We start from the raw sequence: 13,984 nt of genomic DNA on the forward strand, positions 1-13,984 counted from the left end.
GTCACCTGAGATTTCCTTCTCAGGTGCCCACCTCTTCTGGGGTTCAGGCAGAGGAAGGCATCTAAGAAGTGTGGGAAGGACGTTGACACTCTCAGGGCAGAGCTGGTCTTTCATGTTGTGGTGAAACTACTAGAAAGAAGAAAAACGTGCTTGTGGCTACTCTGTGCTTGCAAAATAGGTGTGAAGCCATTACGAGTCAGAAGACCTGGGCTGAACTCTGATAGTCATTTGCTCTGTGAACTTGTACGAGTCACTTCTCTGTAGTTTTTCTTACAATTTAAAATAGGGTAGTTAAAGTAGGTGGTCTTCAAAGTTTTGTCCAGTGCTAAAATTATCTAATCCTAACGTATCCTTCTGTAGTGTTAGCAGGGTAGAACTCTAGAGCTAAATACCAGGACTGTGCTTTTCTGCAAGCATAGTGGTTAGCTTCCCATGTTAATATGGTTTGAAGCCCTGGTCATTACTTCTTGCCTGCATATACATCCCATTGACGATTATCTCATCTTGTTTGTCCTTTGAGAATAAATTGATTGTTTTGTCTTCCCAGGTCTTTGAGCATGCGGAAATTTTGGCACTAGAAGGCCCTCAGTGAAGTAATGAATATATACAGCTAAAGGCAATTTAAGTCAAAATGTGATAATAAGTAAAAAGTGGTTGTAGAAATTAAATGAGAGTGAAATATTTTTAAAAGTTAGAATCATCTAAATGCTAAATGCATATTTAATATTGTTATGCTGTTGTAATCTAATTGGTTAAGAAGAATAACATTTTATAGTATTTACTGAACACCTACTGTGAGCTAGGTGGATGAGTGTGGATACTCCTTTAGTCTCCTGACAACCCCATGATGTGTTTACTACTTTTAGCCTCATTTTACTGATGAAAAACCTGAAGATTAAGGCTTTTAAGAAACCTCTCCAACTTGACATGGCTACTCAGTGGCCAAATAGGGATTCATACCCAGATAGCCTGACTCCCACGTTCAGGTCAAGGTACATTTATGTATTATAAACGCACAGTTGATGAATTCTAAGAAACTGAACATATGTAACCAGCCCTCAGATCAAGAACAGGGCATTACTAGCACCCAGGAAATCCCCTCCTTCCCTGTGTTAGGGTTTGCCAGAGAAACAGAACCAACAGCAGTTGTGTGTTTGTTTGCATATGTATGAGAGGGTTGTTGATGTTTATTTTAGGGAATTGGCTGATGTGAATTGTTTGGGTCTAGTATGTCTAAAATCAGGGGTAAGCCAGCAAGCTGGAGACCCAGGGTAGGGTTACACGCTGTTCAAGTCCAGACACAGGCTACCAGAATTCCTTCTTCTTCTGGGCCTATCAGTCTTTGTTCTCTTAAGGTTTTCAATTGATTGGCCGAGGCCCATTGACATTATGGAGGGTAATTCACTTTAGTCAGAGTTCACCAATTTAAATGTTAATCTCATCCAAAAAACCCCCACAAATACCAAAAACATTTTCACAGAAACACCATGGCCTAGTCAAGTTGACACAAAATTAACTATCACACACCCAGTCTTAGTTACTGCCCTGTGAAGGGTAATCACTTTCCTGATTTATAATGGCAAAGATTAATGTTGCCTTTTTTTGAATTTTCTTTTTTTTTTTTTTCTCCAGACTGAGTCTCATTGTTGCCCAGGCTGAAGCACAGTGATGCGATCTTGTCTTACTGCAGCCTCTGCCTCCCGGGCTCTGGCAATCCTCTCACCTCAGCCTTACCAGTAGCTATGAATTAGCACGCCACCACGCCTGGTTAATTTTTTTTGAGACGGAGTTTCGCTGTTGTTACCCAGACTGGAGTGCAATGGCACGATCTCGGCTCACTGCAACCTCCGCCTCCTGGGTTCAAGCAATTCTCCTGCCTCAGCCTCCTGAGTAGCTGGGACTACAGGCATGCACCACCATGCCCAGCTAATTTTTGTATTTTTAATAGAGATGGGGTTTCACCTCATTGACCAGGATGGTCTCGATCTCTTGACCTCGTGATCCACCCGCCTTGGCCTCCCAGAGTGCTGGGATTATAGGCGTGAGCCACCGCGCCTGGCCTATTTTTATATTTTTTGTAGAGATGGGGTTTCACCATGTTGGCCAGGCTGGTCTCAAACAACTGGGCTCAAGTGATCCTCCCGCTTCGGCCTCCCAAAGTTGCTAGGATTACAGATGTGAGCTAGCATGCCCAGCCTTGAATTTTCTATAGATGGAATGACATAGCATATTAGTCTGTTTTCACACTGCTATGAAGAACTGCCCAAGACTGGGGTTATTTATAAAGGAAAGAGATTTTGCATGACTGGGGAGGCCTCAATAAAGTTACACTCATGGCAGAAGGCAAAGGGGAAGCAAAGACCTTCACATGGTGGCAAGTGAGAGAATTGCCAGTAGGAGAAACACCAGACACTTGTAATACTATCAGCTCTCATGAGAATTCACTCACTGTCTTGAGAATAATGTAGGGGAAACTGCCTCCATGACCCAGTTACCTCCCTGTTTCAATACATGGGGATTACAGTTTGAGTTGAGATTTGGGTGGGGACACAGCCAAACCATATCACACAGTACATAATCTTTTGTGCCTGGCTTCCTTCACAGAGCCCATATACACAGTCCTAGAATTTGATTGTCTAGATAGTTGAACAGCCTCTCTTAGAGTAACCTGCAGGATTGAGGTATGGGAGGGTATAGAACACCTTCCCCAAGATGTTGTCTGGGGCTGGCCCTTGCCAGTGCATCTGCATTGCCCAACACAGATGGGCTAGCCTGGGGTGGAATCTGAAAGTTGGTAAGCTGTACTTTTGGCACCTTCTGCCTTCTTCCTTCAGATCCCTTCTGCTTTCCTGTCTCACTACTCTTTGTATGCCTAACCCTCAATCCTCAGCTATTTATATTTTGACTGTATAGAGGCCCCATGGTGCCAGTTCTCTTTGCTCTCACATTGCCCCCGTCCATTGAAGTTCCTCAGCCCCTCTACTTGAACACACCCCCAGTCTTATTCTGTATCTCCTCAGATTGTCACATTGACAGACTTGGACCTTAGAGATACTTAGACACCTTTCCTTTTCCTCCTCTCCTCCTCCGTATATATTTTTCTTATGGGTATGGAACTGAGGACCAGAAAGGAAGGTAACTTACCTAAGATCTCACAGATGGGAAGGTAGGGGTAGAAGGTGTGGATCAAGGGATTGTATGCAGCCTTTAATCTCTAGGCGCTGGTCTCTACCTTGGTTCTGTCTCTTCTGCCTCTCCTTCCCTCTTTCTCTGCTACTTGTTTCCTGCTCTAGTAGCATTCCTGCTTGCCAGATGCCACAAGGGAGGGAGAATTTTACAACTCCCTGGGCTCTCTGGTAAGAACCCCCACCTGCACGGGGATGCTTCCTCTCTTTCCCACAGTGATTGGTTGTCATCCTCTCCCCTTTTCTCAGTGTACCCTCCTGGCAGAGGCAGGGCCAGGCATTGAGACTAGAGCAAGATTCAGGTTGGGTGGCATGGAATTGTGGTTCATTCCTGTTTGGTGTGTGGCAGTTTGGAGATCCCATTTCTTTTTCTGAACATCGCTCCCCTGCCTCCTCCTATTATTCCTTCAGTCAGCCTCTAAATTCAGTGACCATCAGGGTTGAAAAAGGCAATGTGGGGTCTTGAAAGGAGCTCTGTCTTAGGAGTTAGGAGGCCTGCCACCAATGAACTGTGTGAACTTGTCCCTCTGGGCCTCAGTTTTATCATCTGTAAAATGAAGTTTGGATAAGGTGGTCTTCAAGGTCCCTCCCTGGGATATATTTTATGCTGCTGCTTGATTTAAACCAGTGAGTTACAAATGTAGGGTTCTAGTTGTGGCAGTGTAATTAGGCTTAGCAGATGGATGAGATGAGATGTTCTTGCCCATAGGATTATCCTTTCCCATCCATTTCATTGTGCCTCTCTGGTGTTTTCAGAAAGCAAATGACAACCCTTGTTTTTCTCTGTGTTCCCATTCAAACCTATAATCTTCTTGTGTCTTCATTAACTTGTATTTACTGTTAGACAGCCGTGATGCAGAATTCACGTTACAGTGTGTGGTTTTCTCTCTGCCATGATGATTGTGATGGTGGGTGGAGCCAGTCACAGCTGGTTCCTGGAGAGAGGGCTGTGTGTGCCAGATTTATTGTGCTGGAGTTCCAGTTTTGTTTTGTTTTTAAATCCTCTGTCTCAGTTTTGCTGATACCAGTTAAAACCAAAGATTGTGAAGAGAGACAGAGACAATTTTATGCCCTCTCAGTTTTAGACATTGGTGATCTAGGTGTTGGGTAAGGGCCCACTCTCTTATATCATTTGCTTAAAACATTTCACTTTGGAAGGGCAGAAATTTGCCTTGTTGCACCTCCCTCTGCAAGAGAAAGAAATACTGAATACTGTTACATTATTGACTGTTATCTTTCTAATGAGTACTGAAAGCCATTTTGATGCCAGGATCTTCCTTTCACCTTCAGATAAAATGTTACATCTTTCATTCTCTGAAAAACACTGAGTATGTTAAGAATAATTAAAGGAAAGGCAGTATTTAGTTCTGGATCCTGCGGTTGCTGCCTTGGCCTCTCCTTTCTCCTCTTCACCTCCCCTCCCTCTGTATTAGTATAGAAATGTGTCAAAAATTTCATGCTTCTTCCATTAGTTTCTACTTTGACCGTCCCTAGTAAGTTAAATAAGAGTGGTAATCCTGTTTTACAAAAGAGATATCCTTTTATTTAGGTTTTTTTTTTTTTTTTGTGGGGGGGGAGGAGGGCAGGAAGGGAGGGAAGAAGGACGGTAGGGAGGAAGGAAGGGATGAAGGAAGGAAGGAAGGGAGGAAGCAGGGAGGGAGGGAGGGAAGGGAAGGAAGGAAATCAAGCAATGAGAGAGACATTGCAGACCTGGATCTAGAGGTTTACAAGTTGATTTCTTTTTTTTTTTGAGAGAAGGAAAGAAAAAAAAAGTAAGTAAAGGAGAGGAAGAAAGAGGAAGAAAAAGAGGGAGAGTAAATGGAAATATTGCTTTATTTTGAAAAAAATTGGGTATTAATAATGGCCAATCAATGTTTCATTTAAACTTATGGGTAGGTGTGATGTGGTATTGACAAGAATGTATATTTTGTGTATTTGAAGTGGAGAGCTCTATAAATATTTATTAAGTTTACTTGTTCTGGATCTGAGTTCGAGTCCTTGATATCCTTATTAATTTTCTGTCTCATTGAATCTAAGTCTCTATGTATCTGGGTGTTAGGATCGTTAGCTCTTGTTGTTGCATTGATCCTTTTACCACTATATCTTTGTTGCTTTAAAATCTATTTTATCCGACACGAGAATTGCAACTCCTGCTTTTTATTTATTTATTATTTATTTTTGCTCTCCATTTGGTTGGTAAATCTTTCTCCATCCCTTTGTTTTGAGTCTTTGTGTATCCTTGCATGTGAAACAGGTCTGGATGTAACATGCCGTTGGGTTTTGGCTGTGTCTTTTGATTGGGGGATTTAGTCAATTTAAATTTAGGGTTACTGCCATTTGATGTTGACTGGCTGTTTTATCCATTCGTTGGTGTAAATTCTTCTTTATGTTGCTGCTCTTTACTTCTTGGTATATTTTTAGAAAGGCTAATACTGGTTGTTTCTTTCTGTGTGTAATGCTTCTTTCAGAAGCTCTTGTAAAGCAGGCCTGGTGGTAATAAAATCTCTGAGTTCTTGCTTGTTCATAAAAGATTTTATTTTTCCTTCAGTTGTGAAGCTTAGTTTGGCTGGATATGAAATTCTGGGCTGAAGGTTCTGTTCTTTGAGGATGTTGAATATTGGCCCCCACTCTCTTCTGGCTTGTAGAGTTTCTGCTGAGAGAGCTGCTGTAAGTCTGATAGGCTTGCCTTTGTGGGTAATCTGACCTTTCTCTCTGGCTGCCCTTAGTATTTTCTCCTTCGTTTCAACCCTGGTGAATCTAACGATTATGTGCCTTGGGGTTGCTCTTCTTGAGGAGTATCTTTGTGGTGTTCTCTGTATTACCTGGGGTTGAATGTTGACCTGCTTTGCTAGTTTAGGAAAATTTTCCTGAATAATATCCTGAAGGGTATTTTCCAGCTTGGATTCATTCTCTCCGTCGCATTCAGGTACACCTATCAAATGTAAATTTGGTCTTTTCACATAGTCCCACATTTCTTGGAGACTTTGCTCATTCCTTTTTATCCTTTTTTCTCTAATCTTTTCTTCATGTTTTATTTCATTAAGTTGGACTTTGACCTCTGATATCCTTTCTTCTGCTTGAACAATTCGAGTGTTTAAACCTGTGCATACTTCTCGGAGTTCCTGTATTGTATTCTTCAGTTCCATTAATTCACTCATACTCCTCTCTAAGTTGTCTATTCTCAGTAGGATTTCATCAAACCTTTTTTCAAAGTTCCTAGTTTCTTTACGTTGGGCTACAACATGTTCTTTTAACTCACCGAAGTTTGTTATTATCCATTCCTTGAAGAGTGGTTCTGTCATCAGGATGCACTCATTCTCCATCAAGCCTTGTTCCATTGTCGATGTGGAACTGTGATCATCTTTAGAGGGAGAGGCGTTCTGACTGAGTATTCTCAGCTTTTTTACGCTGGTTTCTTCCTGTCATTGTAAATTTATCCTCCTGTCGTCAGGATTTTCCTGTCGGCTTCTTTCTTGTGTCCGTAGTAGGGGACTCTGCCTTCCCGGGGCTCCAAACCTCGGTCAGAAGGGGAACCGGTCCCATTTACTCTGCGCCGAGGGCTGCCGCGCTGGGGTGCAGTCACAGCGCTGCGCCGGGCTCTGGTGTTGTGCTGGGGGCCCGTGCGGGTCCTCCGAACCTGTTTACTCTGCTCCCAGAGCTGCCGTGCCGAGGTGCCGGCGGAACCGCTGCGCCGGCCACGAGAGTCGCGCTGGCCACCCGTGTGTTTCCTCCACTGGGGGATCTTCTGCTCCGTGAGCGACCAGAATTTGTCTGAAAGTGTGGCGTCCTCTAGTTCTCCGCGCCTTACCTGAGAGCTGCAATCTCGGGATGTTAGCGATCAGCCATCTTGGATCGTTCTCCTTAGTTATTTTAAAAAACATTTTTTTTTTTTTTTGAGACAGAGTTTCGCTCTTGTTTCCCAGGCTGGAGTGCAATGGCGCGATCTCGGCTCACCGCAACCTCCGCCTCCTGGGTTCAGGCAATTCTCCTGCCTCAGCCTCCCGAGTAGCTGGGATTACAGGCACGCGACACCATACCCAGCTAATTTTTTGTATCTTTAGTAGAGACGGGGTTTCACCATGTTGACCAGGATGGTCTCGATCTCCCGACCTCGCGATCCACCCGCCTCGGCCTCCCAAAGTGCTGGGATTACAGGCTTGAGCCACCGCGCCCGGCCTATTTTTAAAATTTTAAGTTCAGGGGTACATGTGCAGGATGTGCAGATTTGTTAGCATAGGTTAAACGTGTGCAATGGTGGTTTTCTGCACAGATCATCCCATGACCTAGGTATTAAGCCCAGCATCTATTAGCTATTCTTCCTGATGTTCTCCCTCCTCCCCGACCACCCATCGACAGGCCCTAGTGTGTGTCATTCCCTCCCGTGTGTCCATGTGTTCTCCTCATTCAGCTCCCACTTATAAATGAGAACATGTGGTATTTGGTTTTCTGTTACTGCATTAGTTTGCTGAGCATAATGACCTCCAGCTCCACCCATGTTCCTGCAAAGGGCATTATGCTTGTTCTTTTTTATGCTGCACAGTATTCCATGATGTATAGAAGAGAAATCTGAAATGTGGCAAGGTTAAGTGACTTTCCCATCCATGGTCACTTAGCTAGTTGATGAACAATTTGGGGTAAGAATCCAGTACTCTTGAACACCAGTGATTCGTTAATTTTCCAACACTATTCCATCTCCAGTCGTCACCCATACACACCTGCCATTAGGAAGGTCTTTGCCATTTCTCTCTCTGGCCACCTTCTGAAAGCACAGATCAGAAGCCAGTTCCTTAGCTGATGGGGTGGGTGGATAAATAGCAGGGCCTAGGAGGTAGAGGAGGGAGAAAGGTAGCACAAAGCCCAGACTTAGATTTTCCTCCAGAAGGTGTAAGAATTATTTATTTCAAAGAGTCAGGAAAGTGAACAGAGTCAGCATTCCCTTTTCCTTGGCAAATGGATTGAATTTCTTGTGGCGAGTATTAGCTGCAAGGCAGTGTTAATCTGCTTCAGTAGATCCATCATCTGATTGATGTGCATGGGAGACAGGATTGTCCATGGTGCAAAGACCTCTTTGTGTAGGGCACACCACCTTTATGCATGATTGAGCCCTGGTGTGTTAAATGCCTCACACAAGGATCTTACCTACATTTGTCAGTTGCCTCCCTTGAAAGTATTGAGCTTTTTGAAGGTAGTATAGCATCATGGTTAAGGTGAGAGATTAGTTCTCTCTGCCTGAATTTGAATCCTCGCTGTGCCACTTACCAGCTGTTTGATCTTTGACATCTTAGTTCACCTGTGTGTGCTTGAGTTTGCTTATCTGTTCTAATTGGGGGTTGTGGCTTAAATGACTTAATAAATGTAAAGCACTGAGGAGAGTACACAGTGTTGTGAGGAAAGCAATTTTTCTTCCATGCAGCCCTCCTTCCCTTCCCCCATCATGCACACTCTGTATGTGTGTGTGTGTGTGTGTGTGTGTGTGTGAGTGAGAGAGAGAGAGAGAGAGAGAGAGAGAGAGAGAGAGAGAGACAGCTTTTGGAATCTGTATTTCTCACCGGCCCGCTGAGCCCTCCAAGTAGCTGTAACCTCATTGAAGTTTTACCTGTGGTGCCCATCTGCATTTGAAGTGTGTTTCTAAATGTGGTCCTCAGCAAGCTCCTTTGTGGGGAGAGCTGGGAGAAAGGAAACCAGAGAGTATGCTCTGTACACCCCCAGCCACACATGTTCTGGGTTCCCTCACTCTAGAGACTGGGGACACTGCGAGACATAGCTGAACCTTCTAGCAGGATGAAACTATTGAGTAGCTGTCTCAGTTTGCTTGGACTGCTGTGATAAAATGTCATAAAATAGGTAGCTTAAACAACAAGAATTTATTTTCTCACTGTTCTGGAGGCTGAAAGTCTTAAGAGCAGGGGGACAGCATGGTCGGGTTCTGGCGAGAGTCCTCTTCCTGGCTTGCAGACAGCTGCCTTCCCACTGTGTGCGTGCATGGCCTTTCTTTGATGTGTGCAGCTGGTGGGGGTGGGGGGTATATCAGTGAGGAAAATCAGTACCCTCAGCCTTGCTTCCTCTTTGGCTGCATGTGTGATGTTATTTGTAAGGCAGTGTCGGATCACCTTATTAGGTCTCCATTTCCTTGTCTTCTAGAGGTTTGGGATAGAGGTTGTGAAGGAAGAGCAGATTATGCTTATTCTGCCTTTTAAGCTCAGAACTGGGGTGTGTGTGTTGGCGGGAACATCCACATGATGATATATAATGAAGGCCTATCTTGTCACCTGTGTCACTGCAGCCACCCCACACAATTGTCACTGACACGCTTTGCCTCACAGGACTTCAATTTGAGACCCAGTGAAATCCAGTGAAACACACAGTGCAAACTGTCTTACCACTTTCCTGTTAACCAACTCCAGGAGTGATGAACACTTTTCAGTTCCCTGGATGGAACATGCTGAGCAATGCCCACAGCATGCTGAATGCACAGCTGGCAGGCAGCTCTCTGCCGTACCCACTCGCTTCAGCACCCACTGGCTGAATTATTTGCTTACCAAGAGCCAGCTTGTTCTCAAACGCATTTGTTCAGCTGTAGCTGGTATTGTAGTTAAATAATGTATTTAAGTATTAGATAAATTGATGAAATATAACTGCAAATGAAATGATTTTTTCCCTTTTTTTTCCCCTATGAACACCAGTTAAAAGCTGTGGAAAGACTCACAAGTCCAAGTCATTAAAACACATTACTGTCAAACTAGATGAATGTTAGGATTGGGGGAAATCATACTCTAATTTTTTTTTTTTTTTTTTTTTTAAACAATGAACAGGAATTTATTGGCTTATGGTTCTAGAAGCTGTTAAATCTAAGACTGAGGGGCCAGCATGGGTAAGGGCATTCTTGCTGTATCATCTTATGGTGGAGGGGCAAAAAGAAAGCAAGAGTGGGCTGAACTCATCCTTTTATAAGGAACCATTCCCGAGACAACAGCATGAATGGTCATAAGGGCAGTGAGCTTGACCCAAACACTTGCCATTAGGGCCAGACCTTTCAACACAGCTGCACTGGTGAGCAAGTTTTTAACACATGAGCTTTGTGGGACACATTTAAACCGTAGCATGCCTCAAGAAGGTAGAAAAAGAAATAATCCCAAAGCAAATAGAAAGAAATAAGATAAGAACAGAAATTGATATAATTGAAAAAATGAAAACAATATAGAAAATATAATATTTCTTTCTTTCCAATCTATATGACTCCTATTTCCTTTTGTTGTCTTTTTGCACTGGCTAGATCATTCAGCACTATGTCGACTTAAGTGTGGTAAGAGTGGACATCCTTGCCTTGATCTTACAGGAAAATATTCAGGCTTTCACTATTTTTTTTTCTTTTAATTGCATTTTAGGTTTTGGGGTCATACATACATAAAATTTTGTACTGTGATTACTCTGCAAGTTTCTACATTTCTAGTCAACTTAAACATCATGAATAGGAAATTGTCAACCATGTATTATGTTCTGGTCCATGTGAGAAGGGTGATGTGGACCTCTTAACCAGAGGGTCTTCTTTGGACCCTTATTCAAAGAGTCTCGCCCTATGTTAAAGAATGGATGAATGAATGAAGATTTATGTGCATTATGGAAAAATAATCATTTTAGATACATAATTTTTTATTTTTATTTTTTGCTGTGGCTTTTTTGATTAACCTGGTTACTGGACCTGGTTACATTGAAAATGAGGAGTTCTGCTGTTGTGATTCAGTTTAAAGTTGGTTTGATTTCGTTTTAGTGGATTTAGAGAATTTTATTTTGTATATGGTAAAAACAATAAAATCAACAGTAGTGGGGCTTTTTAAATTGAAGTTTTAAAGCAAATTAAGGTGGCCCATTCTGGATTTTAGTAGGTTCTTTGGTTCTTCTCATAGACTTGAAGCATATTGAGTCAGAAAGACCTGATTTTTTCATTTTATAAATGAGGAAATGGAAGCCCTGAGAGGTAAAGCGTTTTGGTGATAGTCATTAGCAGTGGCTGGAGTGAAGTGGGCAGAGCCACAGTGGGAGGGGCCTCCTCTCTAGCCTCCCACTTTAGTTCTCTGTCTGTCCCCAGAGCTGGAGCTTTCCGTGATAGGAGTGCTTTATTGGGTTGACTTCTCTGGTGATGGTATTGACTTTTACTCTCTGCTTTGTGACAGGACCAACCTGGAGGCCTTGCAGAAGAAGCTGGAGGAGCTAGAGCTTGACGAGCAGCAGCGAAAGCGCCTTGAGGCCTTTCTTACCCAGAAGCAGAAGGTGGGAGAACTGAAGGATGATGACTTTGAGAAGATCAGTGAGCTGGGGGCTGGCAATGGCGGTGTGGTTTTCAAGGTCTCCCACAAGCCTTCTGGCCTGGTCATGGCCAGAAAGGTGAGTTTGCTTTGATTAACAGGTAATTGGATTATCTCTCAGGTACCTAGAGGCCTGGGGACCAGGGTAGAAGGAAGACTGACTTTCCTCAATACCTCCTTGTGCTGTTTGAATTTCAAATGCATGTCATCTATGAGATTATGGATAAACACACTAATGACTGTGTTAGTGTATTAATCCCCATCCTGTCTGGAAAATAATAAGTGACTCTTCCTTAGCCTTCTGTGTGCTGTGGAAGGATGCCAGGGTATCTGTTTATTGCTTATCATGTGCACGAGAAGCTGCTTTCATTCACTTAGCCCCAGTGATACACAAAACATGGATTTCAAGTTGTTTCCCACTTGTGCCAGTAAATTCCCTTTATCTTCCTGCATTACAGCATCTGAACCCCCTGCCATAGCATGTACTCGTTGAGCTGGACCTCCCTTTCCTGTCTGCCTTGGTCCTCTTTTGGAACACAGCCCCCTGCTCCAGAGAGGTTGGGGTTTTTGATGTTTTTCTGCACACTGTGTTTACTCCCGTGCCCATATTTTTTTTGTGCTGTTGTTCCTTCTGCCTTTTCAAACAGTGCCCATCTTCTAGATACACCTCTTATCTAGCTTTCACCAGCTGCTCCAGCCCACACACTAGTAACAGCTGCATCCATGTTCTCTGACACTCATATCTGACATCCACCATGTGGGATTTTTTAGAAGTTCAATCTTACTATGTAACTTTTTAATGTGGCTGTCACTTGTCTCCCTAGCTGGAACAAGGGAAAATGTTAGGGTGACATAAGGTAGGACCTTAGACTTTGGCTCAGTCTCAACCACATCAGGCTCCTGAGCTCAAGGAAGAATCTCTTTGGCAGCCTAGTTTAGCATACTTGAGTTCCTCATACCCTTCTATTTCCACAACTCTTGAGTGTGAACCAAGTACTCAAGGTCAATTTCTCTTCATATTTGAGCTCCATAGTTTCTTTTGGAGTAAGCCCTTCGTTAACTTTGTTCCTGTCTTGGCTTCCAGGAGCTGAGGCACAGCTGGGACAGCCCCCAGTGCCAATGCCTGCCTTAGAACAGTGACACTCAGTTCTTGGTTCAGCAGAAACTTGTTTGTTACAACTTACCTGTTTCTCTTCCCCCTACCTTTAAGAGCTTAAACATTTAGCAAGACTACATATTTCGTCTCTCCTTTCCTCCTTTTTTCATAAAATCTCTCTTTCTTTCACCAGCTAATTCATCTGGAGATCAAACCTGCAATCCGGAACCAGATCATAAGGGAGCTGCAGGTTCTGCATGAGTGCAACTCTCCGTACATCGTGGGCTTCTACGGTGCATTCTACAGCGATGGCGAGATCAGTATCTGCATGGAGCACATGGTATGTGACACCCTCTCGGCCTCTGGAGCAATGGCTTTAAGAGTTGGGTGGCTCTGGCCTAATCTTTGGTCTGGGAGGTGACCAGCTGCCTCCATGCTGCTCCTGGGATCCACATCACTATCTAAGGCATCTGGGAAGTCTGACTGTAGGGCTTGGAATATTCACAAGACGGTAGGCCTCCTTTCTAGATCTTTGCCTCTCATCAAAGAAGTGGCAGTATTCCTGGTGGGTGTTCCTAGAGCATCTCTCTTAGTTTTTTGATTCAGATGACCCTAATATGTGATGTAAGTAAAATCTGGTAAATACAGTTTAAATCCATTTCTTCTGTACAATGTTGTATGCTAGGTGCAAGGCTCTGGGATTATGAAGATGATATAATCTACTGTAAGGGCACCTGAAGGGTTACTTTCGGTTTTTGCATGATGCTTATTAGTGGAAGGAGAGGGCAATGAAGTGAGAGGGCATTCATGGGCTAATTCATTATCTACATGTGAGCTGCCACTGATTTTACCACTGTATGCTGAAGCATGAGAATTGCTTAAACCCGGAAGGTGGAGGTTGTGTTATGAAGACTTCTGTGACCCAAAGTGTGGAGAGATTTTCTCTACACTCCAATCTACAGACACTACCTAGGTGTCCTCTTGTTCAGTTCCGACACTATCTACTGGGATATCATGTCAGATACCATGGGTTAAAGGTTAAAAAATTAGATGGACATGGTGGCGGACACCTATAATCCCAGCTACTCAAGAGGCTGAGGCAGGAGAATCTCTTGAACCCAGGAGGCAGAGGTTGCAGTGAGCTGAGATCATGCCATTACACTCCAGCAGGAGCGATAAGAGTGAAACTCTGTCTAAAAAAAAAAATTTTTTGTAAGCATATGGGAAAACTGGAAGGGAATGTACACCCATAAACCTACCACCTAGATTCTACAACTTATATTTTGATATATTTGGTTTACCACATATCCATTGTGCCAATTTTGGGGGGATGTGTGGGGTTTTGTTTTTATTTATTTTTTGAGACAGGGTCTTGCTCTGTTGCCCAGGCTGGAGTACAG

General features: G+C 43.4%; 1 protein-coding gene across 3 annotated transcripts in view; it reads left to right on the forward strand.

The window, feature by feature from the left end:
- The window catches only part of MAP2K1 (mitogen-activated protein kinase kinase 1), a 102,111-nt gene that overhangs the window by 42,559 nt on the left and 45,568 nt on the right, over window positions 1-13,984 (forward strand). For all 3 annotated transcript variants that reach the window (XM_002753259.6, XM_017976684.4, XM_078333468.1), the window contains exons 2-3: window positions 11,357-11,567; window positions 12,778-12,924. In XM_002753259.6, coding sequence (XP_002753305.1) covers window positions 11,357-11,567; window positions 12,778-12,924 — 358 coding nt within the window. The remainder of the gene's footprint in view (window positions 1-11,356; window positions 11,568-12,777; window positions 12,925-13,984) is intronic.

The sequence above is a fragment of the Callithrix jacchus genome, chromosome 8, assembly GCF_049354715.1.
Source record: "Callithrix jacchus isolate 240 chromosome 8, calJac240_pri, whole genome shotgun sequence".
Lineage (NCBI taxonomy): Eukaryota > Metazoa > Chordata > Mammalia > Primates > Cebidae > Callithrix > Callithrix jacchus.